General features: G+C 34.0%; 1 protein-coding gene across 1 annotated transcript in view; it reads left to right on the top strand.

Moving 5' to 3' along the window:
• Positions 1 to 24,660, top strand: part of LOC149426019 (uncharacterized) — a 283,598-nt gene that overhangs the window by 220,366 nt on the left and 38,572 nt on the right. Inside the window, exons 6-7 of the mRNA XM_089642882.1 lie at positions 11,780 to 11,961; positions 18,356 to 18,527. Of these exons, the coding sequence (XP_089499008.1) occupies positions 11,780 to 11,961; positions 18,356 to 18,527 (354 nt within the window). The remainder of the gene's footprint in view (positions 1 to 11,779; positions 11,962 to 18,355; positions 18,528 to 24,660) is intronic.

The following is a 24,660-nucleotide window of genomic DNA, read 5'->3' as shown; positions in this document are numbered from 1 at the left end:
AGTATGCTGGAATTATAAGACTGCTTGAGAAAAAGCTACAAAAACCACTTCAGTGGATAATTTGTTTGCTTCACATGAACGAACTGCCTTTGAGACATCTGTTTCTTCATCTCGATGGGTGTACTTCGGGACCTAAATCTTATATTGGTCTACTGGGAAAATCACTGGAAACCTGTGAAAAGCTGCCTGTTAAAAAATTTGAACGCATCGAAGGTCAAATGCTACCAGAAAAGGCCAAAGATCTGAGTTCAGACCAACAGTACTTGCATAAAATTGTCTCGGCGGTAATTTCAGGTGAATTTCCAGAAGACCTAAACAATAAATCTCCAGGAAAACTATCACATGCCCGTTGGATCACGCGTGCTAACCGAATACTACGTTTGTATGTATCTACTGAAGAACCATCTGAAAATTTGAAAACTCTGGCTACTTTCGTGGTCAAAGTTTACTCACCGTCTTGGTTCTCAATTAAAAATAAACCATCATGCAAAGATGGCACGCGTCATCTGTTCAATATCATTAAGGCCTCCAGATACCTGCCAGAAACTCTAAAAAAAATTATAGATCCTGTTATCCAAAGAAACGGCTACTTTGCGCATCCTGAAGGGATTCTACTTGCGATGATAACAGATGATAAAAAACATGTTAGAGAGCTGGCAGCCCGCCGCATACTAAAGGCACGCAGTACTGCTCAACCTCCAACACCTAGAATGTTTCAAGTGCCATTGATAGATTTCAATTATTTTTTTTTTTTTATTTTTTTTTTATTGAAACATATAAACAAGGTTACAATTTTTTTTAACAATATAAACAAAAATATATCAATCACTCTCCTAATAAAGCAGCTGCTTGTGTTTAGGAGAGGACAACAAAAATATTTTTACATTTGTTTAAATTAAACAAAAAATATTAGTAATAAAACAAAAAATAACACAAAAAATAACAATAAAAGTAATAAAAATATAGGTTAGTTAATAAATGATTCAAAGAATTTAAAAGGCAAAAACATATTTCTAAACAATAAGTAAAGTTATGAGGTGGTACAAGAGTATTTTAATTTAATTTTTTTTTTATATTTTTCGTAGTTTTCTTCCGATCGTATATCAAGGGGTAATTTATTAAATAATTTTACACCCTTGAATATATAGTGATGTTGTGCTGTTGTGGTTCGTGCTAGTGGCACGGTTAGTCCTCCAACAGATATTATTCTTTTGCTAATATTCAATTGTGGTAAATTATTTTGACTAAAGAAATCTTTATGTATTTGTAGAAGTGCAATTTTGTCATAAATTTTTGTAAGTGGGGGAACCGGGAAATCTTGAAAAACATTTATAGTTGGGTAGTAATATGGCTTTTTTAAGATGATTTTTATTAGTATTTTTTGAATAGTTTCCAGTGGGAGTAGGGATGATTTCATTCAATCCTTCTACATATATTGATTTAATAAATTGGCAGGCAAACTTAACCGAACCACCGATTTTGAAAAACTTATCGGACCAGGAAATACAGAATATCGTGGAATCTGGTGGCGAAAGCGAACTATTGTTTATAAGGCTTCCCTGCCATACTCAAGCTGTTGAAAGAGCTGTAAAGAATACGACAGAAGCTTCCATTTCTCAGTGCACAAGAAAGTCGCGACTAGGTGCCATAAATGCCAAGCTGGAATCGCGGAACATAATGCCTAAATTTGAAACTAAAAAGGATTTTAAACCTCAATAATAAATGTATAATTTTTTAAGTTTGTTTCAAATTTCAAGAGCTGTAAGACTACGACAGAAGCTTCCATTTCTCAGTGTACAAGAAAGTCGCGGCTAGGTGATGCCAGGCTGGAATTGCGGAACAAAATACCTAAATTTTAAACTAAAAGGATTTTAAACCTAAATAATAAATGTATAATTATGTTTCATTTTTTTTTAGAGCGATGCCTTAATAAAAATCTTAATATATATTGTTTATCATTTAACACCTACTTACCACTAAATTAATCATAATGTATCGCCTTATAAACTTTTAACTTTTTTACCCTAATTTTCAATTTTTGGGGCCTCTGCGGAGGCAGAAGATCTTAATTAAATGAAATGAAAAATCCCACGTATTTTTATTTTAACATAAGGCACAAATCCCCCCCTCTTAGAACTCTGAATCATAATTTTTTTTTTTCATACATCCGTGCTCCAGGCTAATCAACATTCTACACTAGCGCCCCTGGCGTCAAGCGTTGGGTAACTACTGTCAATATTTTACCGGATTTGGGCCGCCGTATTATTATTTTTCTAGGGTATTTGCTAACAGTAAATTCATAAAACAATTTAACATAACATATACATTTATTTTAAACCACTACTTGACGTCATCCGTGGTCGACGGTTAAAGCTCTCGACTAGCAATCCGAAGGTCACGGGTTGATGAATTTTGTGTTATTTTTTCATTTAAAATAATATGTAGCATAGTTGCGGCACGTTCCATAGTGGAAGATACTCTTAGGTGCCCTGGTACCTTATTGTCCTGGTTTAAGACCACCATTCAGAATTGAAATGTCTTTAGCCGTTTGGTGACCAGATCTGAATAGCCAGATACTCCTCCACCTTCCTCCTCCTTATCTCCTTCCCCTCCCCACTATATTCAGCCTCACAACATACCCCATTGGGGATGCCTTAGTCTCACTGGCCGAAGACGGTTTAGATCAATTGAGACCTTTGTGCGGATTCACATTAAAAAAATTAAGAACTGCTTAATAAATTTATGGCAAACCATACATTTAATGCTAATCAGTAGAAATTTCCGGAAAATTTTAAGTTTGAACCAGTTGAAAGTTGCTTTCCGGAAATCCAGGAAATCCGGTTGGATGACAGTAATTTTTTGCACATGAACACCTACAAGTATCGCATTCCATGCCATAAGTAAGATAAGGAATTAATTTCTAAATTTCATCCAAGTCTTCCAAGTTTTGAATGAGAAGTACACATAATTCATGAATTTATTAGATAATAATACCCAATTTACGAGCGTCGTAAAACAAATGTTCATTACTTTTATCGCATTTATAATTTCTTGTAGATACTTATTTACGCATTTCCACGTTTAAAATACATTTTTATCAATTTATGTCCCCCATTACGCGACCTAATCCGGCTTCAGGGAATCAGTTTTGGTTTCAAATCGTTTTTTTCCTCGTAAATATGAAAGTCACATAAATTTTACATTATAAACGGTGAAAAAATATCAATGTTACTTCGAAAATATCAAATTCAACGTTTTTTTCAATTTAATAATAATACAAAGTAGATAATATAGGTTTTGTAAGAATAAAAGTGGTCCAGCAAAGCTGCCACATGGCTGCTGTTGTTTTGCAGGATGTACCTTAACATATTGTTTTAATTAATATGGATAAGGAACATTAATATTTATTTATTACATCTCAATATACATACATCACTTTTTTCTCATAACATCTACCTCACTAGGACTAACACCATCTTAACACCATCCGCCTGTTTTGATTTATGCAAGAAAAAAACATGGCCAAAAAGTGCCTTTTATTCTATTTTGTGGATGTTCAGGAATAAATATTCAATTTTTTTTCGATCATTTTATAAATAACATAATTTGCCACATTATACAATAAAATTATAACCGAAAATGGGTTCGTAAGTAGGAGATTTTGAACTTTAAAGCATTTTTTATAGGGCTTTACATTATTTTTTTCTGGGCTTATAAAAAGACTTATCTAAAAAATACTCGATAATTTCAAAGGCCAAGATGTATTCTACTCGCAGTATTTAATTAAAGCATCTGAAACATTTCTAGGCGACCAAATTTTCAAACCAAAAACACATGATTTTACATTACTACGTATGGCATCGCCTTAATCATTATTCCAAAGACGTTATTCCGAAGATAGTACATTTATAGAAAAGTGCGAAATATTATTTGTACTGCGTCAACGCCAATAGAATCAATAGTCTGCCGAGTAAACAGTTATGGACTAAAGTTTTAGACTGTGTTTTAATAACAAATATATATTTAAAAGAATTTTTATAGATCCATGGATCCTTTTTACAATGTGTATACAATGTTTAAGGTAAACTGATCAGGAGTACAATAATGTGTGTATATTACATACCATAATAGGCCGAGTACGGACAATATAAGCAGGTACAATATTAGTTATCGTTGAGAGTGTTGTGCATTCAAGTAATAGTTGTTCAATAAATAAATATAATTATAGAGTACAAGAAAGGTACTTAAGGTACTGTTTAAGTAATGGCGGAGCAACATTTAATAACAATGTTGATGTTAGTCAAATAAATATGAAATGTTTATTAGTATTTAGCAAACCCTTATAATGCCAGATTGGAAATTATACAGAACATAGCTTAACATTAGGACAGGAATAAACAATAAAGGTTTGTTAATCAAAATTGTAATCAATAAACATTTATTACGCCCGATTGAGTGTTTTATCGAACATAGAAAAATTTATATAAAGATATTAATATTAGTGTGATTTTCAGACCTTTATTCTCCGTGTGGCTTTTTTTACGCGCACTTAATGGTAAGGAACTAGAGAAGTCCTTAAATTGTAAATAGACTCTCCTAACATAACAATAGTGGGACATTGCTTCTTTGTCTGTATTCTGTGTGACAATTTTTCTCACAATAGCGATTTGTAAATTTTGTACATATTTTATTATTTAACAAGTATTGCTTGTTCATAAATTAATCTTAACGGCCTGATACAACGGTCTCGATGAAACCCATGTTTCCTCCTTCCTCTCATCAAAAAGACCCTTTACACAGCATCCCCAGAGATGATATAGGCCCTGAGAGGAATTACTTTTTTCAGGGCCTCCTATGTGGAAATGTCAAAAAACACGCTTTATAAAATACAAATTTGAATGAAATAGAAAATATCATAATTACGTCTGTATAAAAATAAAACAAAATACCTAAACTTCTTTAGCTAAAAATAAAACCGCAGATTTCATCAATCTACATCTTACTCTGAAATTATTGGTACCACGACGCATTCTGTTAATGCCAGCATACTACCCTTAATCACAAAGCTCTTTCATGAACAAACTTCCTGTATTAGCTCATACAAGTCTCCATGAAAGAGCTGCCATCTTTGACCTGACGTATTTAAGAATTCCCAGAGGAGTATTGCAATTATAAATTACGTGCTTGAGAGTAACAAGGGAACATAATTAAAGGGGTAATCCGCTTCCCCGAACAACCTTAGAAGCTAGTACCTGAGGTAACTTCTGAATACACAAGGAAGTGACTTGAACCCTTTCAAATTACAAGTGTTTACGTCAAACACCTCGGGAGTTTCATGTGAGCCTGGTACTTCGTTGGGTAGGTAATATTGAAGATTTTAATAATCACTGAAGAAGGAGAAGATCCGGTAAGATCCTGTAAGATCCTGTGTTCGATTCCTAGTTGTAACCGTTATATTTTTATATTTCTGCGTCTTTTTCTATTGCAAGTTTCATTTAGATTTATTTAAACGAATGCATACTAATAATTAACTAATCAATCAGTCAATAGGTTGGATGGAACTATACATACCTCTGTGTTGGTAGACATTCCTTGATTCAAACACATTTATTCACCTTCTGTAACCCAAGAATTAAACAAACTCAAATTTATTATTACCTTGTTTGTGTCAGGTCTTCCTGGGTATTCTCAATGACTTATTAAATTCCCCTGTGCGCCACATATTTTCTTATAAATACAGAAGAAAAAGATTATATGCCTAAACAAGATTAAATTAAATCAGTAACATTGTGTTTCTTAATTATCAATAATGTCCCCAGATAATCAAAAATGTATCAATTTTCTTTGAAAACTGTACCAAATACTTTCAGTTGTTAAAAACAGCATTTTATATTATTAACTAACTAACTAACCATCACGCCATTTCCCCACAGGGGCAGGCAGAGAGGACGGACCGCCAAACAACTCGGTCTTGGCACACACTCCTTGCCTCATTCTTATTCATAATCTCAAAACTCTTCTATTATTCTGACTCTTGACATGACCCGACTCGAGTATCTGATTCACTTGATCGTGCCATGTCTTCCTAGGGCGTCCCTGACTTCTGCTACTATTCGCAAACCATCTAAGCGTCCCTTTCTTAATCTTACTCATTACCTTTAAATCAGCCCTGCAATCTCCACATTCCTCACACGATCATATATGGCTTTCTTTGCCAGTTCCATCCCTCACTTCCATACATCGGGGTAGGTACCAGCACTCCATTGTGGACTGCTAACTTCGCTTCTTTGGACATTTTTTGTTAGCGTCAATTTCATCTGCTTTCTAAAACAGTATTTAATTTTGGGGTACGTCCAAAAACCGCTAAACTATTTAAAACTGAAATATTTTGACGAAATGTAATTATTTTATCCAGGTCGGAGGAGTTCAATAATATCAGCACAAATTGCTTAAAGTTTTAAAAACTGTATCAAATACTTTGAACGGGTAAAAGTAGCATTTAATATTATCTACCTTGAAATTAATCTAAACCCTTTCGATTAAATTGTCGATATAATCTAACTCTTATGGCATTTTTTTTTGCTCCATAAAATAAAAATTGCTTCTGAAACGAGTTTGTAAGTTTTCCAAGTTGGGAATTTCTCATCTCAAGTTGGGTGGGAGAGGTTGGAGAGGTTGAGGGGAAGCTGCGCGGGTTGTATGTAAGGCCGGGTTAAAACTAACTTGTTTCACGCTTATCCAACATGGATGCACTGCATGAAGGATGTAATGATATGTAGTACTTGTAAATTTAATTTTGCATTGGAAAAGTTATCCCGGGTAGTTTGCTGGTATATTTGAATAGGACTGGAGAGCGTGCATAGTACGGTGATGTTTCATGTCTATGCATATTCTAAAGGGAAAAGTTATTTATCTTATATCATAATATTTTAATACTATGAGGCTATAAAATCATTGTACAATACATAACCTTACTATGTATTTTTAGAATATGTTGCTATTTTTACTGCTCCCGACCGTCTGAAGCCAAACATATGACATCCCCAATTGGGGTATATTTTGAGGCTGAAGGTAGTGGGGAGAGGTAGGATTTGGGGAAGAGGAAGATGGAGAAGTACCTGGCTATTCATATCTGGTCACTTAACACGGTCAAAGCCATTTTAAGCAATGTTTCAATTCTGAATGGTGGTCTTACACCAGGGCAGTACTGAGAGTATCTTCCGAGGGAAGGTAAGAGTTTTAACGTTTTTGAAATGGGTTTAGTTACATTTGGTGATGATAATGAATGATAAAATAGATCAAAAGTAACGCCGTAAAAATAGTATTTAAGATAATAAGGATCATCGAAGCAACTTTTCAGTTTATTTCTTTCGTAACAATTTATTGGGTAAATAGTACATTTTTATTTAATGCTAGCTGATTTACGGTGAGTTTTTCGAAATCTTCATGTAATAGTGACCTTCCTATTGTTTTAAAGGTCAAGTGTGCAAAATTTTCGAAATCCCGGAATAAAACTGTAGATTTGTATAAAAAATCGTAACGACGTAATGTAAATAAAGTATTCAACAAAACCAACCGTGACGTAATGTAAATAAAGTATTTCAACAAAGCCAGAAAGTTCCACTCGTCTGTACACCAAACCGGATGAGAAGAAAGGAAAATTCAACTTTTCACTACCAGGGTAACATACGATCACAAGGGAAATGGACCCGAGAATGTAAACACTTTGCGAGAGCCTTTGGCCGTGCGTCCTTCCCCCCAGGGGCTATTATTTGTCCTTGCGGAGGCAATAGTTGTACTTGCGGACTTTTACAGGACAAACTCATAGAATAATTTTATGAAATATAAATAATGGGAAACACTTTAGAGAAAATTTGGAATAATGGCACAAAGGGAATAGGGATCAGGGCAATCTATTCAGATGCTTTGCGAGATTTGAAATCCGCTTTGTTTGGGAATTGATATATACCAACTGAAGAATGCCAAGTGTCTGGAGCCATCGGGACTATAGCATTCCCAATTGGGGGATATTGCAAGGATGAAGGGAGTGGCAAGCGACAGGAGGTGGTTATGAGGAAGTACCAGGCTTTTGATATCTGGTCACAAAATCACTCCGCGAACAACTTTCGAATATGGCGACAATTTATTTATATAGCCATTTTAATATCAAATTTTCTCATTTCAAAACAGACACGTAATTGTTATTTATTCTTATTAAAACCCCTTAGAATATTTTAAACTATTTTAAAAACTAAACATTTCTAAATAGTCTAAAACAAAATCGCTATACGCGTCTGTCTGTTTGTGCGCTTAGTTCGTCTAAACTACCCAACGGATTTTGATAAGATTTTCACTATCATTTAAAGATTTTCTCCCGAAAGGTTTATATATATAATACATTCATATTATGTTTATAGAAAGTAGAAAAAAGTCGATTTTTTGTATTCAAGTTCTAAAAAAATATTTTCGGGCCCTTACATTGCTAAAGCTGACTAAACTTTATAAGATACTTCTAAATAATGTACTACGTAATTGTATATCTTAAAAAGGCCTCACAACCTTAAAACATTACCCCAAACCATTTATAAGTCCCCGAGCTACGCCGCGTACACGTCAGCTACTGTATAATATTCCGTAAATATTTGTCGCAAGTCGTAATTATGAAACATGAAAAAATAAATTAAAGACAATTAAAATACTAACAGCCTAGTACACTATGAACATTGTAGTAAAACGGACATAATTCAACATTGTACACGGTGTCTGGAAACTCGTAGTACAAGCTGGAATCGCCCTGATTTCAAACCACCGTTCAAAATTGATACATTGCTTGAAATGGCTTTGGCCGGGTTTGGTGACCAGATCTGAATAGCCAGGTACTTTCCCACCTTCCTCTTCCCCATCTCCTCTTCCTCCCCATTACTTTCTGTCTTACAACATACCCCAATTGTGGACGCTTTATTCTCAGTGTCTCAGACGGTTGGGAGCAGTTGAGACTATTGTGAGGTTTGACATTAAAACAACAGTATATAGAGTCCGAAATTGGAATTCTTGGGTCAAAATAATAATTATCATTTGTATATTCTGTATACATTTGTTAAATGTTAATTTTTTAATGTATTAGACCTAGCTCGAAAGGTTTTTTTTAAGCCGAAAAAGATGACGAAAACTTAAAAGCTCAGATCGAAAATGTATATTCACAAGGTTCCAAGGTTTAGTATGATTAAACATTCGCCGACACAAGTAAATAATAAAAAACAGCAGTTGTTTAAGTAAGAAAAAAACCTATGTCTAGGTAATTTTTAAATGTCGTAAAATAGTAGAATAAGGTCAGTTTAATTATCAAATGCTAGAGTCATGTTAAATTACATTTTTCAAGAAATACGAACGTAATTTGACGTATTGTTCAATTACTTATTATTGACCCCACTTTGCACTATAACACCATCAGTTTTATAGACTATAACTTTGGATGGACTCGTATTCCTAAATTGAAACGCCCACAACGTAATTAGATTGCTCTGAATTGAATTATCCTTAACATTTCCTCATCTGTGGTGTGTATTTACTACACATTGCTTATAATAACTTTAATAATTCTATAAATATAACAAAATTCTGGGTTCAGGTTTTAGGTATTCCTCCGCTTTACATTTATCCACTGAATTTAAAAATAATATTTTACATAATTTTCAAATTCAATTAAAAATCAGAGATTTTTGTTAAAATCGGGAACAAATACACCAATACAATTAACCATGTGACACTGCTACGCGAAGAGTGTGCGAGGAAATGACACACTATTGATGTTCCGCTTTAGTTTGCTATGCAGGAACATGAGAAATCCACACGTCCGCAGTTGTATTTTGATTTAGACCATCGATACCTACTACCGCATAGCTGTATGTGTGCGTCCAGCACCTGTTATGCCAGCCGGTCGTCAGTCGGTCGCGGACCGTCGTTAGATATGGACACTTCGCTAGTTTTTGTTAGCATTTTCCTATGGTTTGTTCATGTTTTCAGAAATTAAATTACAATTATTATCACTTTTGATATAAAATATAATAAACATAAGCGATTGGCTATAAATATTCATATTTTCAGATATTAAATCGCTTATTTTGAGATGTGTATTGACTACACAGCACCGGAATGCGTGGATTTTTATAGCACAGTAAGGGAAAGGTTAACTTAGTAAAGCCAATCGTTGACGAGAATTGATTAGATTTTTTTAATAATGTTTAATAATTTTATAATAATGTTTAAAAAACGTTTACTGCTGAAAAAGCAGTTACATTGTACTAAAACTTTTACGACCGGTTTCGGATGAACTTCCCTTCATCAGGATGAAAGATAAATGTATAAACTAGCGTCCGTTAAAATAAATATTAAAATATTTTTTTTATGATTTTCAAAACAAAACAAACAAACCGATACATTATTTTTAAATAATATTGAACCTTCGTTCCCAGGAACTGCAGTAGACAACTCTACCTACATCGCCAAATTTCGATCTGGTGGGATCGACATTTATTTCTTATATTGTACAGTATAATTGCTAGAATGTAATCCGGTTTCAGAAAAATGCATATATTTCCGCGTGTCCGTATGTTATTGGCACCATTTTTTTTAATAGAATGTATTGTCATCTACAACGAGTCTAATTGCTGAGTTTCAGCTCGATATGCTATCGGAAAGTGGGTTAAATTCGGCTTCCAAAATTTGCATTCATTAATTCATTCCCGAAAACACAAGTTATATTCAAATATATGTATTTAAAAGGGTTATATAAGTAGCTACTGTTTAATAATTTAATGTCTGAAACATCCAGACGAGATATACATATTTCAGGCGAGTAATAATTTAATTAATATAATAATTTGTTATTCTTTGTGCTATGCATAAAAACCTTGTCTTATATATTTGACAAGTCAAAATATTTCACCAATTAGATATAATATATCTCGACGCCATCTAGTGGGAAATTTAGCACTAACAAAGCATTTCCTACAAAAATAAATTTGGTTGTTTGCAGGTGAAAAAAATATATAATAAGCAGTAATTGTCGATTGAAGTACTAGTACATATTGAATTATTTGGCGGGTTAGGAATAAGCCAACGTAGCTCAGTGGTCCAGAACACCTGACCGGACATCAGAGGATGCGGGTTCAATTCCCGTCGGCGGCATTTTACTAGGGTGATATTTTCAATTTGTATGGATATTTAAGGCGAGTAATTAATGCTTATAATAATTTGTTATCCTTTGTGCAATGCATAAAAACCGTGTCTTCTAATCGGTGACCGGATAAATCATCAAAATGATAATTCATCACATCTTTAAAAAGTTAGATAAAGGAAAGTGATGAAACAAATTTTTTATTAACAAGTAGGTTAGGTTAGGTTAGGTTTAATAAAAAAAAAATCGTTTTTAAAGACTATAATATATCACTTTTTAAAGGTGTGTTGAATTGTCACTGTGTTGATTTATCATGGAACCCTTACCTATAAACATTAGTTTTTCATTAAAAAAATAATAAAGTTATTTAGCAGTTTTGTAAAATTGAAAATACGTTTATTAGTAAGGCCCTTAGTATGTACACCTTTATATGTATAACCATTGATGTTTTAACAGATAACGCAGAAAAAAGCTGATTTTGCCATACATTTCATGCACTTCTGTTCCGTATCGGTTATCAGGAGAGCAGAATTTGGAACGTTAATTATCTGTCCCTTCTAACATCACATTGTTCTAAACCTGAGAAATCTTGTTCTGTTTCAGTCGATGGGGGTTTCACTCGCAAAGCCTGTTTCTGGGACTTTGTCCGCCACTTGGACCGTGTGGACGCTGTGCTCCTGACCCGCCTCAACAACTGTTCGGGCCGCGGCTTGAGCTCTGTCATCAGCCGCAAGCGCGACGCGCCCGTCTACCCACAATTGGGACATTTCTTCTGCAACCTGCAGGTAATTAGTTAACCCAGTTAACCTCTACGGTTGTGTGCTCCTGGTATGTGGATATTTTAAAACTTTTTCATAAAATATTTTTTTACATAATAGAGGAATTTCGTCAATAGTTTTTTGCTCTCGTGCTTTATGAAATTTTAACAATCGGAAAATAAAATAAGAATATTTGAAAAGGATCGAACTACATAACTTTTATGCTCTTGTTTTCCTGCTAAGTGCCATTTTTTTAAACAAATTTCACTCTAAATAAACACGTCGAACTATGACGTCTGCTCTCCTGTCCTAAAGTTTGGAAGCTGTAGAAATTGTTGAAGAAAATTCCAGCAATGGTATTTTGTTTGAGCAAACCATTGACAGCAAACATTTTCATTTGCAGCCAAAACAAGAGTTGAGAAAACGTTATAAGAGCATTTACAATATTAATACGTAATGTTAGAAATAAAAATATCAACATCAACCCTTATAAAATACAAACATAGTCGGGAGAATGGATAAAAATATAAAATTATCTTGGATATAAGGTTTTAATGGTAATCATTTCATATTATTTTTAGAAAAACGCCAAAGAAAAAACAACATGAAAAATAATAGTAGGTAGGAACAGAAATAGGGTAAAGCGTAGGAAGTAATATTTGTAAAGCGCTTTGAGGTCATTTTTCGCAAAGACGGGTAAACAAATTATTATTACCATTAAGTACATTTCGTACTTGAGTTGCGTAATTTTTAATTTTAATTCTAAAATTTCGTATTTATTATATTACTAGGTGACGTATACCCGGCGTTTTTTTTTTTTTTTTTTTTAGTGAATACCTCACAAGAGTCCCAACTGCTCCCGTCTGGAGCCAGTGAGACTATGGCATCCCCAATTGGGGGATGTTGTGAGGCTGAAGGTAAGTGGGGAAGGGAAAGAGGAAGGTGGGGAAGTACCTGGCTATTCAGATCTAGTCACTAAACACGGCTAAAGCCATTTGGAGCAACGTTTAAATTCTGAATGGTGGTCTTACACCAGGGCGATACTGAGAGTATCTTCCACTCTGGAACGTGCCGCAAATATACTATATATTATTTTAATTAATTAATTGTGAAATAACACAAATTAATCAAATAAAATTTATTTGCGCACGCCGGGTTCGAACCCGCGACCTTCGGAATGGCAGTCCAATGCGTTACCACTGGACTATGCCGGCCGTCGCTCGGCGTTGCTCGGGGTTATGAATGGTTTGAAGTAAAGTTTTGAGGTTGTGAATTCTGGTTAACCCATAGACATATGAATATTAGTAGACCTGCCCTAAGTGATTAAAAGCATATTATCCCCACTCCCCATACCGGTTCCATTGGAGCCGGCTGTGCTCGCGTATGGCCTCAAGTGAAATTTGAAAACGTGACGTCATCATTCTTGTGCGAACTATGGTCGAGGCATCATCGGTTCATTTTACGAAATAACACGGCAAAAGGTTGACTTGTACTATGAAAACTTGTAAAAATAGATGTGAAAAAGAGAATAAACCCAATTGTCGTATTACATTCCATATATAAGCATTATTTTACTTTATTTTAAGCATATTAACATCGTATAATATGGATCAGTTGTTACTATCACATCGAGAAACGTCTGGACGCGAAACACAAAGCTGGTTGGTTGCTGGGAAGTAAATTATGAACATTTATAAAAGTGTCTTAACTAAATACTTAAACGAAATATTCGACTCAAAATAGAACCGAATTTTTTTGCCGAATTCGGACTTCGCAAATTTGTTCATAACGTGGCGAGTAATTTGCGCTCTCATGTAAAAATGTCTAATCATTCAAAAGTAGATTTTACTTTTAAGAAGTAAATGGTGATATTATAATGCGAGATGCCTATTTACTGTCAGATTGATTTATTGACGAATCACAGTCAGCTTCACTCCCTTCGTTCTTCAACAGTTGATTTTACCCCTCGCCATTATCTTCTCGTCTATTAATTCCTATGTCTGTGGGTTAACCTGAAAATTGGGCCAATTTTTAAGGTGGAAATAATATTATTCTTAAAAAAAGGAAAAGTTTTTGATTCTCTTGGTCGTGCCATGCCTTCCTCGGACGACCCCAACTTCCACTTCGCTAATGTATACCACATTTATACTTACTATTTTTAAAAAACTACATCATAATGCACTGGTGCAGAGATAATGTACGTCACTGACTAATTCTACTATTAAAACCATTCTCTAAACACTCCTGACACTAAACAGGCTTTAAAATTTTCAGCGAAATCGGTGTTGTAGTTTTTGAGTCTATAGGGGACAAACAAATAAACATTCATTTAATGTACTTACGAGTATATGTATACAGGTAGTGAATTCTATAAGATTTGTTAAGCATCTTAGTTCTGGAGGAAGTTTATTCCAATCATTCGGCCAAGATACTCCTAAAGTCCCATTTCAAAACTTAGTATTTTTATTTATCAGGAGATTTTTCAATGTGGATGAGTGTTTCAGGCTAATAATTATTGCTTATAAAATAATTGTTACCCTTTGTGCTATGCATAAAACATCTTGTCTTAAACATTAGTTTGCCAAAAAAAATAATAATTAATATTTGACAAGTTCTAGTAATTTTCACCAAAAAATGTAGACAATTTGTCTCGACGCCATCTAGTGAGAGAGTTAGCACTTACAATGCATTTCTCATATAAAATAAAGTTGGTTGTTTTCAGGTGAAAAAAATGTAATAAGCAGTAATTGTTGAATGAAACACTGGAATATATTGAATTATTTCGCGGATAAGAGATAAGCCGCCATAGCTCAGTGGTCAGAGCTGTCAACCGGCTATCGAAAGGACACGGGTTCAAGTCCCGTTGGCGTCATGTATCTTTTATCAGGAGATTTTTCAATGTGGATGAGTGTTTCAGGCTAATAATTATTGCTTATAAAATAATTGTTACCCCTTGTGCTATGCATAAAAAATCTTGTCTTAAACACTAGTTTACCAAAAAAATAATAATAATTAGTATTTGGCGTGCTTATTTTAGTTATAAACAATTTTTGCTGTTTTATTATTATTACGGGTGGCAGCTGTTTCGACTTCTGAAGGCATTATCAAACAGTGATAAAGCAACCTACTGTTTTTTATACACGAAAGTAGAGTTCTACAAATTAACTTGAAGACAATTAATAAGGCGATGCCATATGTAGTAATGCAAAATCATGTGTTTATAGTTTGAAAATTTGGTCGCCTAGAAATGTTTCAGATGCTTTTTAAATACTGCGAGTAGAATACATCTTTGCCTTTGAAACAATCGAGTATTTTTTAGATAAGTCTTTTTATAAGCCCAGAAAAAAACAATGTAAAGGCCTATGAAAACTGCTTTAAAGTTCGAAATCTCCTACTTACGAACCCATTTTCGGTTATGATTTTATTATATAATGTGGAAAATTAGGTTATTTATAAAATGATCGAAAAAAAATATTTATGCTTGAACATCCACAAAATAAAATAAAAGGCACTTTTTGGCTATGTTTTTTTCTTACATAAATCAAAACAGTTTAAACCTTATCACCATCTACGTAAGGGTTGTTATTAATAGCGGCTCAATTTAAAATATTACACGACGTAGTGCGTCGCCTTAAGAATGTTTTTTGTGTTTGTTTTGTATTTATGAAAAATTCGATTGGTAATATTATTATGTAGGTAGTAGGTTTACAAATGTTGTAGTGAAAGTTATAGGCGTACGTACGTATCTTTAATAATCTAAAAATAATTAAAAACAAAACATAATACGGACTCAACCTCGTTTTCATACCCCAAAATATGCATAAGAGACATTTAGATTTACATATAATAAGGGCTGAAGTTTGGTAGGTATTATAAATCTCAGCCATAATGTAACTTTAGGCCATTTTGCAACCCCTATTCTGTATTAAGTTTAACTCCAATGGCGGTTCCATCAAAATGTTCTGAATCTAATTTACATAATCTTCCGCAGCACTTTATGATTCAGACCCATAATTTACATATTCTCTAATCTTCATATGTACTATTCGCTAGTCAGTTGGATTTCTGATTTCCTGGTAGACTTGCAATCTGAATCTATTAAATTCGTGTATTATTAATAGCGAAGATCTATCTAAATTAAATTTACTAAAACACTCAGATGGAAGAATTATATCCGACTTAATATTTATGTTCAAAATTGTAAATGGTAGTGTAGACAGCCTTGATCGAATTAACCTCATCGAATTTCATGTACCCATTAGAGCTACTCGTTCTAAAACCCTGTTTAATTGTAACAATTCCAAGACTGAGCATTTCAAACACTCGCTTATACCTAGATTACATAAAGTTAGTAATAGGTATGCAGAGGATAAGGCTTTACTATCATATCTTCTAAATCATTACTAATATAACGTAAGTCTACTCATACTTGCTGATAATATTTTGTATGTACTTGTATCTCCTTATAGTATTAATTTTATACTTTCTGTCGTCATTTTATGATCAAATGCCACAGTTAATTGTTATTCTGTGACATGAATTATGGTGTATGGTATATTTATACCATTGATATTCAATAAATAAATAAATTCAAATTTCTTCTAAAATCAAGGCCTTTTTTCATAAGATCGCGGTTTGATCTAATCTTCCTCTCTCTTCTCTAGTCTTCATATATACTAATCGCTAGTTAGCTGGATTTTTGATTTCCTGGTAGATTTGCAAATTGAATGTATCAAATTCGAATCTTAACGAAAATCTTCCTAAATTCAAAATTATTCTAAAATCAAGGCTTTTTTCATAAGACGGAAATTTGGTCTAATCTTCATATATAGCAGTAGCTAGTCAGCTGGATTTTTGATTTCTTGATAGGTTTGCAATTTGAATGTTTCAAATTTTTGTCTTTTTAAAATCGATCTATATCCAAATTTATTATAAAATCAAAAGACCGAATTATTTAGATTTGTTTCAACACAACCATCTTCAGAATCCGCCCAGGTTAATTTCGTCCAATTATTTTATTCAAATAATACAAACGTACCTATGCATAAACTTCCGATAAATGTTTTACAGTGTGTTCGACTCAACTCTGTTTACGATATACCTATTTAATATCTCATTATCGTGAAATGATCCGACACCATGTGTGTTTTTTCTGCCAATTTATTGGTTTTCGAAAAATGTGGACTTATTTATTTGTTTTGTCTTTAGTAATCACCCTGTAGTTTCCAGTAAACAATATTTCACGTAACATATGTATTCAATGCCGACCCGATTACCTGTGCAGTGTGTAGCAATGCAAATCGCTCTTGAGCATTCAGACTGGCGCGGACTATGAAATCTGAAACCCTGCATTCTATTCGGCAGGTGTACTCAAAGGCTCTATTCCCAGTCTCTTTGTAAATTTAATTTTTACGCAGAAAAGTTCCACACTGAACTGCGCTGCAGACCGTTACCTTACAATAGTAAATTTATTTTTTTGGCAAGGTCTTGCAGCATTCGGTTTCTGTTGATTGCTTAAATGTGGGACAGCGAGCTAAGTACGTGAAATGACGTTTGCGTCATATTCACTATTGGCTAAAGAAAGAGCAAGCGCAACATGGCATAGTAACCCAAAATAAATCACGATAATTTAAAAATTTTATTTTTTTATTTTAATGAATGATTATTTCAAATTTGTGTTTTATCTACACCAACAAGTAACCAAACTAAACAAAAGTCAATTATGAATGCGAAACATACTGATTTATTATCACTTCACTACCCCAGAAGAAACATAATACAGTTGTTATTATGAGACTGAGAATATTGAATTAAAGGAAACAGATTCGATATTGTAAGTGTATAACAGAATACCAAATAGGAATGACGTTTTATGTGTTAACTTGTGGTGAATAATTATTTTTGTTCAAGTGAAGGAAAAAGGTTGATTTTGTGTAAAAGATTATATCTCTTCGTTTTCTCTTTATAGATTTCCGAAATACCCTTGTAGATCTAATTCGGGGTTATTATGTTTCATAAAAGGTGAGGTGATACCCTTCCGGATTTTCTTGCCTTACAGTATTTTATCTTGTATCTTGTTTTTTTACTAACCTCCTTCGTTAGTGAAATAACATTATCATACAAAAGTTTTACGTTGACCTGGTTATATAATCACAAGGCTTTGTGACTTTAACTGCTGTTTGTTCGTTGGAGATCTGCAGTCTTGCTCGGAAATGATGACAAGTTACCGATAAAAACCTTTATAAAAAAATATAGAATTATATATGCATATTCAGAATCGGTGTTTTTTGGTCTAAATGAACATATTTACAGAGTCAAAATATTTTTTACACAACTTCCTTATTGCAGTGTCGACCTTGTACCGGCCAAGAACACAATGTTCAAAGGCGTGATTTTTACACCTTTTATATGTTATTTCCAGGAACGTAAGACTCTCGCAACACCCGATGGTGAGAGCAGTCGCGACCCTCTCCTAGTGAGCCTGCTGGACGAAGGCCACGATATGATGGCCAATCTGCGAGGGATCAACCTCAAGCCACAACCCTGTTACAGGGACTCGGAGCCCATCAACCTCTACCACAAAGTTGGACATGGTAAAAACATTTTTTTTTTAATTACAATAAATTTCAGCTAGACTAAGTTTTGTGACTTGATAATATAATGTACTAGCTGATGTGTTACCCGGCGTTGCTGGGGGTTATCCTTAGGAGAAAGACATAAACTATCGCTTACTTTTCTGCAGGCCTTTTTAAGATATACACTTCCATAGTACATTAGCAATCTAAGCCCCGAACGTATTTTTTTACGGGTTGATTACAAAATCCATTGTATCTACTTTCTATAAATATAATATGCATGTATTATATACATAAACCTTCCGGAAGAAATTCTTTAAACGATAATGAAAACCCTATAATAATCCGTCGCATAGTTTAGAAGAACTTAGTGCACAAACTGGCAGACTCGGAAAGCTACTTAGGACGGGTTGTTGTTTTAGAGAATTTGAACAATTTTCCAAATTTCAAAGTTAATTTTCAAGTTCTGTGAAAGTTCTTTACAGATTCTGTTATTATTTCAGTTTTGTAAAGCAACTGGTCTATAATGATATAATAACAGAACTTGAATTGGACATTCACAGAACCCGAAAATTTTATGAATTGTTCAAATTCTATGAAACAACCCATCCTTAATTTTATACTATTTAGAGATTTTCATAAATGTTCAACTATGTTACTATTTATTTATTATTAATCTTGGGTACATCAACAGTTGAAATTCATCATTATTTTTTTAATTATTTTTTTTCATTTCTTGCTAGGGCAATCCCGATGAGTTACAAAACTCGTTTTAGGGCAAGAGGAAATTACAATACATAAGTCGGAACAGAATAAAAACTAAGAATACATACAATTTTACATTGGCATCAAAAATACAACACTGCATAATAATTTTAAAAGAGTAAACAAATAATGAAACAATCAAAGATATACAAATATGGATTTACTGATTTTCATTTTTAAAAATATTTCCTTAATCCATAATTGTGGGTTTTTTTTATTTTTCTCAATGGTTTTGTACATTTCTGGAAGCGAATTATAAAGTGTGTAGGCAATGTAGTTTAAAGATTTTATTCCATATTTTGTAGTGTGTGAGGAATGCGGATTTTATTGTTATTTCGAGTATTGTGGTTGTGGATGTTTTGATTGTAAAGTGGCTTGATGTTAGTGTGAGTTGATTGTTGGGTAATTTGTAGGATGGTGCTGGTGATTTGATGCTAAGGAAGGATTGTGATTGGAAGGATACCGGAAACTAGATAGATGTCCCTAATGAGTGTCCCGTGGAAGTCCAAGAACATTTCTGAGAGCTCGGTTTTGAACTACCTGCAGGTCAGCAATCAATTTCTTTGAGGCAAATCCCCAGATACAGCAGAGATAGGAAATGTGTGAATGTATCATAGCATAATATACTGAAGTATATTATTAATTACGTCTCTTGAATTAAACTTTTGTTTTCGGTAATGAATTAATGCAAGTCTTGGAAGCGGAAATTAACCGACTTGTCGACATCCGATCGAGCTGATCCGATAGACTGGTTGTCGATGACAGTGCACTCTTTTACATACCCGCGGACATATACGCAGTTCTCTGAAATCGGATTACATTACAGCAGTTAATATATGAAATAAATGTCGGTCCTACCCTCCGGCATTTAACGATGTTGTTAGGGTTGTCGACTCTAGTTCCTTGGTAGGAAGCTAAAATCTTGAGTCATTGAGTTATTTTTTTTAAACATTTTAAAATTTCTGTACCTATTATAATAAAAAAACTGTGTTTTTTTGGGTCGATTTTTTTCTTCGTTGTGTTAAAGGCACAGAAAACTGACCAGCATTAAATGTAACAAAAACTATAGTTCAATAAGAAGATAGGATTTACAAAAAACATGTACACATCCTGTGGATTAAATGCTTCGTAAAATAAAAACATACCCATTTATACGTCGACAGTATCATGATATCTCTTTCATACGCGAATGTCTCTTTGATACATTTAGACATACGTTCATCACAATTAGAAACATTATTACCAAACCGGAGAAACGTAATTACGAATCCGGAGCCCGGAGAAACGGTATTGAAACCCCAATATTCCGGGAAGGTACATGATATATTATTATCTAGGTCAACTATGCCCCAGATTCTTTTTGCGTATCTAGTGATTTGTTGGGTTCGTTGTTAGTTTATTTACGGATGGCAACACATTTTCTACTTTTGTCTATGGAATTCGTTCTCTTGTCAAAACAACGGTTTTTATGTAAACAAAATTACGATATAAGCTTACCTAATGATGGATTTGTATTATTTCCGTGCTTTTAAAAGTGGCTTTAATTGCGATGGACCCAGCAAATTATTTATCCTCCTAGTTTTTATCGTTTTTAGAAAGCGGTGTACTCGTTCCGCAGCCGAATGTGAATGTTTACATATTGTTCGGAAACCCAGTAATATTCTCTTTAATATTAAGGTAATTTTTGGATAGGGCCTGACACGCTTATTACGAATATTTTTTAGAAAAAAACTTTATATTCGCCTTAATTACTATAAAAGAAAACTTTTTGCATTTCGGGCGGCGGAAAATTATGAATTTAAATTTTCAATTGCGTTAACTAAAATTCACTTCGCGAATCGATGCGGCGGCAATCAGCTGCCATTAGGTACGTCACTGTTATGTTGGTATCCCTGATACATTGATTTGTATCACAAACCATGTTACACAAACCTAGCGTAGCCGGTAAACTAGTTGAAAACTGGGATGTTTTTCTTGCCTTGACGCGAGCAGGCGTTATTAAGAGGCACTTTCCTTTGTATCACAAACCATATTACACAAACCTCGGCATCCCACGAAGATAGCAACGGTCGTATTTAGCTCTTGTTAATGCATCAGTGATACCAACATAACAGTGCGTTCCTAATGGCGTCGCGTTGTCGCCACATCGATTCGCGAAGTGAATTTTGGTTTTATGCAATTGAAAATCAAAATGCATAATTTTCCGCCGCCCGAAATGCAAAAAGTTTTCTTTTATAGTAATTAAGGCGAATATAAAGTTTTTTTCTAAAAATTATTCGTAATAAGCGTGTCAGGCCCTATCCAAAATTTACCAATATTAATACTGACGTTATCAGTGATGATATTCTAAACGAAATATTACTGGAATTGATTTTTATGGTGACGAAAACCACCATAGGACTCTAGAAACAAATATGTTGGTTTGATAACATGAAAATTATGCTAGACCGAATATAACTACATCTGTGCCAGGGTGTAGCTTTACTGGCAGACACGCTGGCTTTACCGGCCGGTTTTCTTCTAAGGGTCCGTATCATTGTCTAAAATACATCAGTGGTCCGTATAAACAGGACAAAATTTCGGCTTGCGGTTGCTTTGTTCCTTTCTCATAATTCGCGACTCGGCTTGCGGAAATTTTGTCGTGTTTATACGTAGAATTAGATTTTTAAAAATTATTTTATAATTTTTTTCCTCTGCTGCCCTTCTCACTAGGGAATTCCTGTGTCGAGAGGAGCATCTTTACAATCATATTCAATCAAATAAGCAAATCACACATACATAGCAAACGTACACCGGCCCAGGCCAAGGTTTCTTAAAATATATACTATACACAGTTTACATAAAGTATCCTTATAACGGGCTCGTGATGTAGCTCTAAGTTCCGAAACTAGAGATGGTTGACACCTAAAATGGGTTGTCACTGCGGTTCCAGTTACCGGAGACCGTTCTGGAACCGGCTCTTTATCCAGTTAGTTTTGGCACCAATTTCTCAAAAATAAAAATAAAAAAACATGGGATCAATATTGATTTAAATACAAATTAGAAAGCACAAAACACCACCACCAAGTACTCAATAAATTTAATTTGCCGCCATTAAAAGGAATGTCAAAGTCAATATGCTACATTAGCTCCATCTAGCGGCTAGAGTTGTTGATATTGCTACTATTTACTGGAGTTGGAAATGTTATTAATATTAAAGGGTATTTGATAATACTCACATTTCAATTCTTAATGGTGGACTACCAGGGCGATACTGAGAGTATCTCCCACTCTGTGTGATTATTTGTATGAATAAAATTATTCTCAATACTTTCCCTGTCACATACAGGTCATGATGAGAGTTTCAATTTAAATTGAACTTTTTTTTGGACACCAATTTAATGTCCTGGTATTCATAAATGTACCTACAAGGCGCTAATAATCTCGTTTCTACATCATCAATGCAGAAATAGCACTTCAAATGACCGGTCAGTGGTTGAGTGGGCATAGCGCTTGGGTCTCACCCGAGCGTCGCATGTTCGATTCCTCGGCTGGCTAAGTCCTCCATCACAACACAAGCAACATTTTCGGCTTTCTGTGATGGCAGTAGGAGATTTTAAAACATTGTTGGGTTATTCGTAACCCGGGAATGTTTGTCTTTCTTTAAAAAAAAAAAATATATATATATATATTCCTGGGGTTTTCCCTTTCATTCCGAACACTAGTTTTATTAAATAAGTAGCTGATGTGGACCCGGCGTTACTGGGGTCTATCCTAAGGAGGTAGATATATCATCACCAGAGATGTGCTTTATTTCAAATAAATCCATTTCAAATGGAAATGCAAAATGCAAAATGGGTATTTTCCATTTTGAATTTTAAATGCTTTTCTAAAAACCATTTTGCATTTTGCATTTTAAATGCTTTTCTCGATGCATTTTCCATTTTAAATGCTTTTTTCAACATTCTTCATACTTTCTCCACTCATAAGCCCCAAATATCAGTCGGTCCTCAACCTCGCTATGAGAGATAATTTACATTTGTCAAGTTGCTCCCTGGTAGGAGCCCTGGCAATTGAGTGATACCATTACAAAAAATACTGATTCAAATACTGAACATGGCCATGACGCTGTAGTATTAAATGTTAGATAGCAGTTTCTATGTTTTTACGTTGGCAACATTAGTCCCGTGCAAATTTTTTGTGGTTTCATAATCTGTAGTCGTGGTGTTTTTGGATTTACCATCATGTAATATGTTCTACATTGATGTCCATTGTTAAATGACAAAATTGTTTAAAAACTCTATAATTATTTTAATTGTTTGACCTGAGAAACCATTTTGCATTTTCAATGCATTTTGAAAATAGATATTTTGCATTTTGCATTTTAAATGCTTTTCTAAAAACCATTTTGCATTTTGCATTTTCAAATGGAAAAGTTTTGACCCATTTCCATTTTGCATTTCAAATGGTTTTGAGTACCCATTTTGCACATCTCTGATCATCACTGACTTTTCTGCAGGCTTTTTTAAGATACACAATTCCATCCTTTATTTTGATGTATCTCATAAGGTTTAGCCAGCGTTCGCAATGTAAGCGCCCAAAATAAATAATTTTCTACTTGATTACACAACATTGACTTTTCTCTGCTTTCTTTAACCCTAGATAACTAAACTGTTTTCATTGTTTCATTGTAACTACACTTTCGTCGAGTAGACCAGTGCTCCGCAACCGGTGTGCCGTGGCACACTGGTGTGCCGTAAGCTGGTTACAGGTGTGCCGCGGTCAAATTCAATGTATTTGACATTTTACAATATTTCATTATGTATTTAATACACAATGACAAATTATTTTTCATAATATTTTCTCTTTTTAAAAATGTAGTATAGAATCTTTGGAATATTCTGTGCTGAAATGGCAGCCGAATATGAATCCCTATTGTTTTATACTGAAAATCGTTGGCTATCCCGAGGCAAAGTTTTGGCTAGATTGTTTGAGCTTCGTCATGAGGTGCGTGAGTTTATTTTAAATCAAAATATGCACAAACTGTATCAGCGCCTCAATGATGATTACTGATTGATTAAACTTGCATACATGGCTGATATATTTGAGCATTTGAATGAACTTAAACCAAAGGACCAACCTTAGTACAATTGAAAAACAGCAATTAATTGTGGATCTGGCCCAATAACATTTAAGTGTGCTTCAGCACAAATTTGATCTGTATTTTTGTTCCATTATTACGGAACAATAAGATTGGATTCGAAATCCTTTTGCAACCAATGTAATAAATTTTACGGAAGCACTACCTCTATATAATTCGAGAGGAATTTACAGATTTATATAATGACATGACTTTAAAACTTCACTTCTCCGAAGTTCCATTAGATGTTTTCTGGATTTACATTAT

This window comes from Hesperophylax consimilis, chromosome 2, assembly GCF_061612785.1.
Source record: "Hesperophylax consimilis isolate HC1 chromosome 2, BYU_Hcon_1.0, whole genome shotgun sequence".
Classification (NCBI taxonomy): Eukaryota; Metazoa; Arthropoda; class Insecta; order Trichoptera; family Limnephilidae; genus Hesperophylax; species Hesperophylax consimilis.
This window is presented reverse-complemented; position numbering and strand designations above follow the sequence as displayed.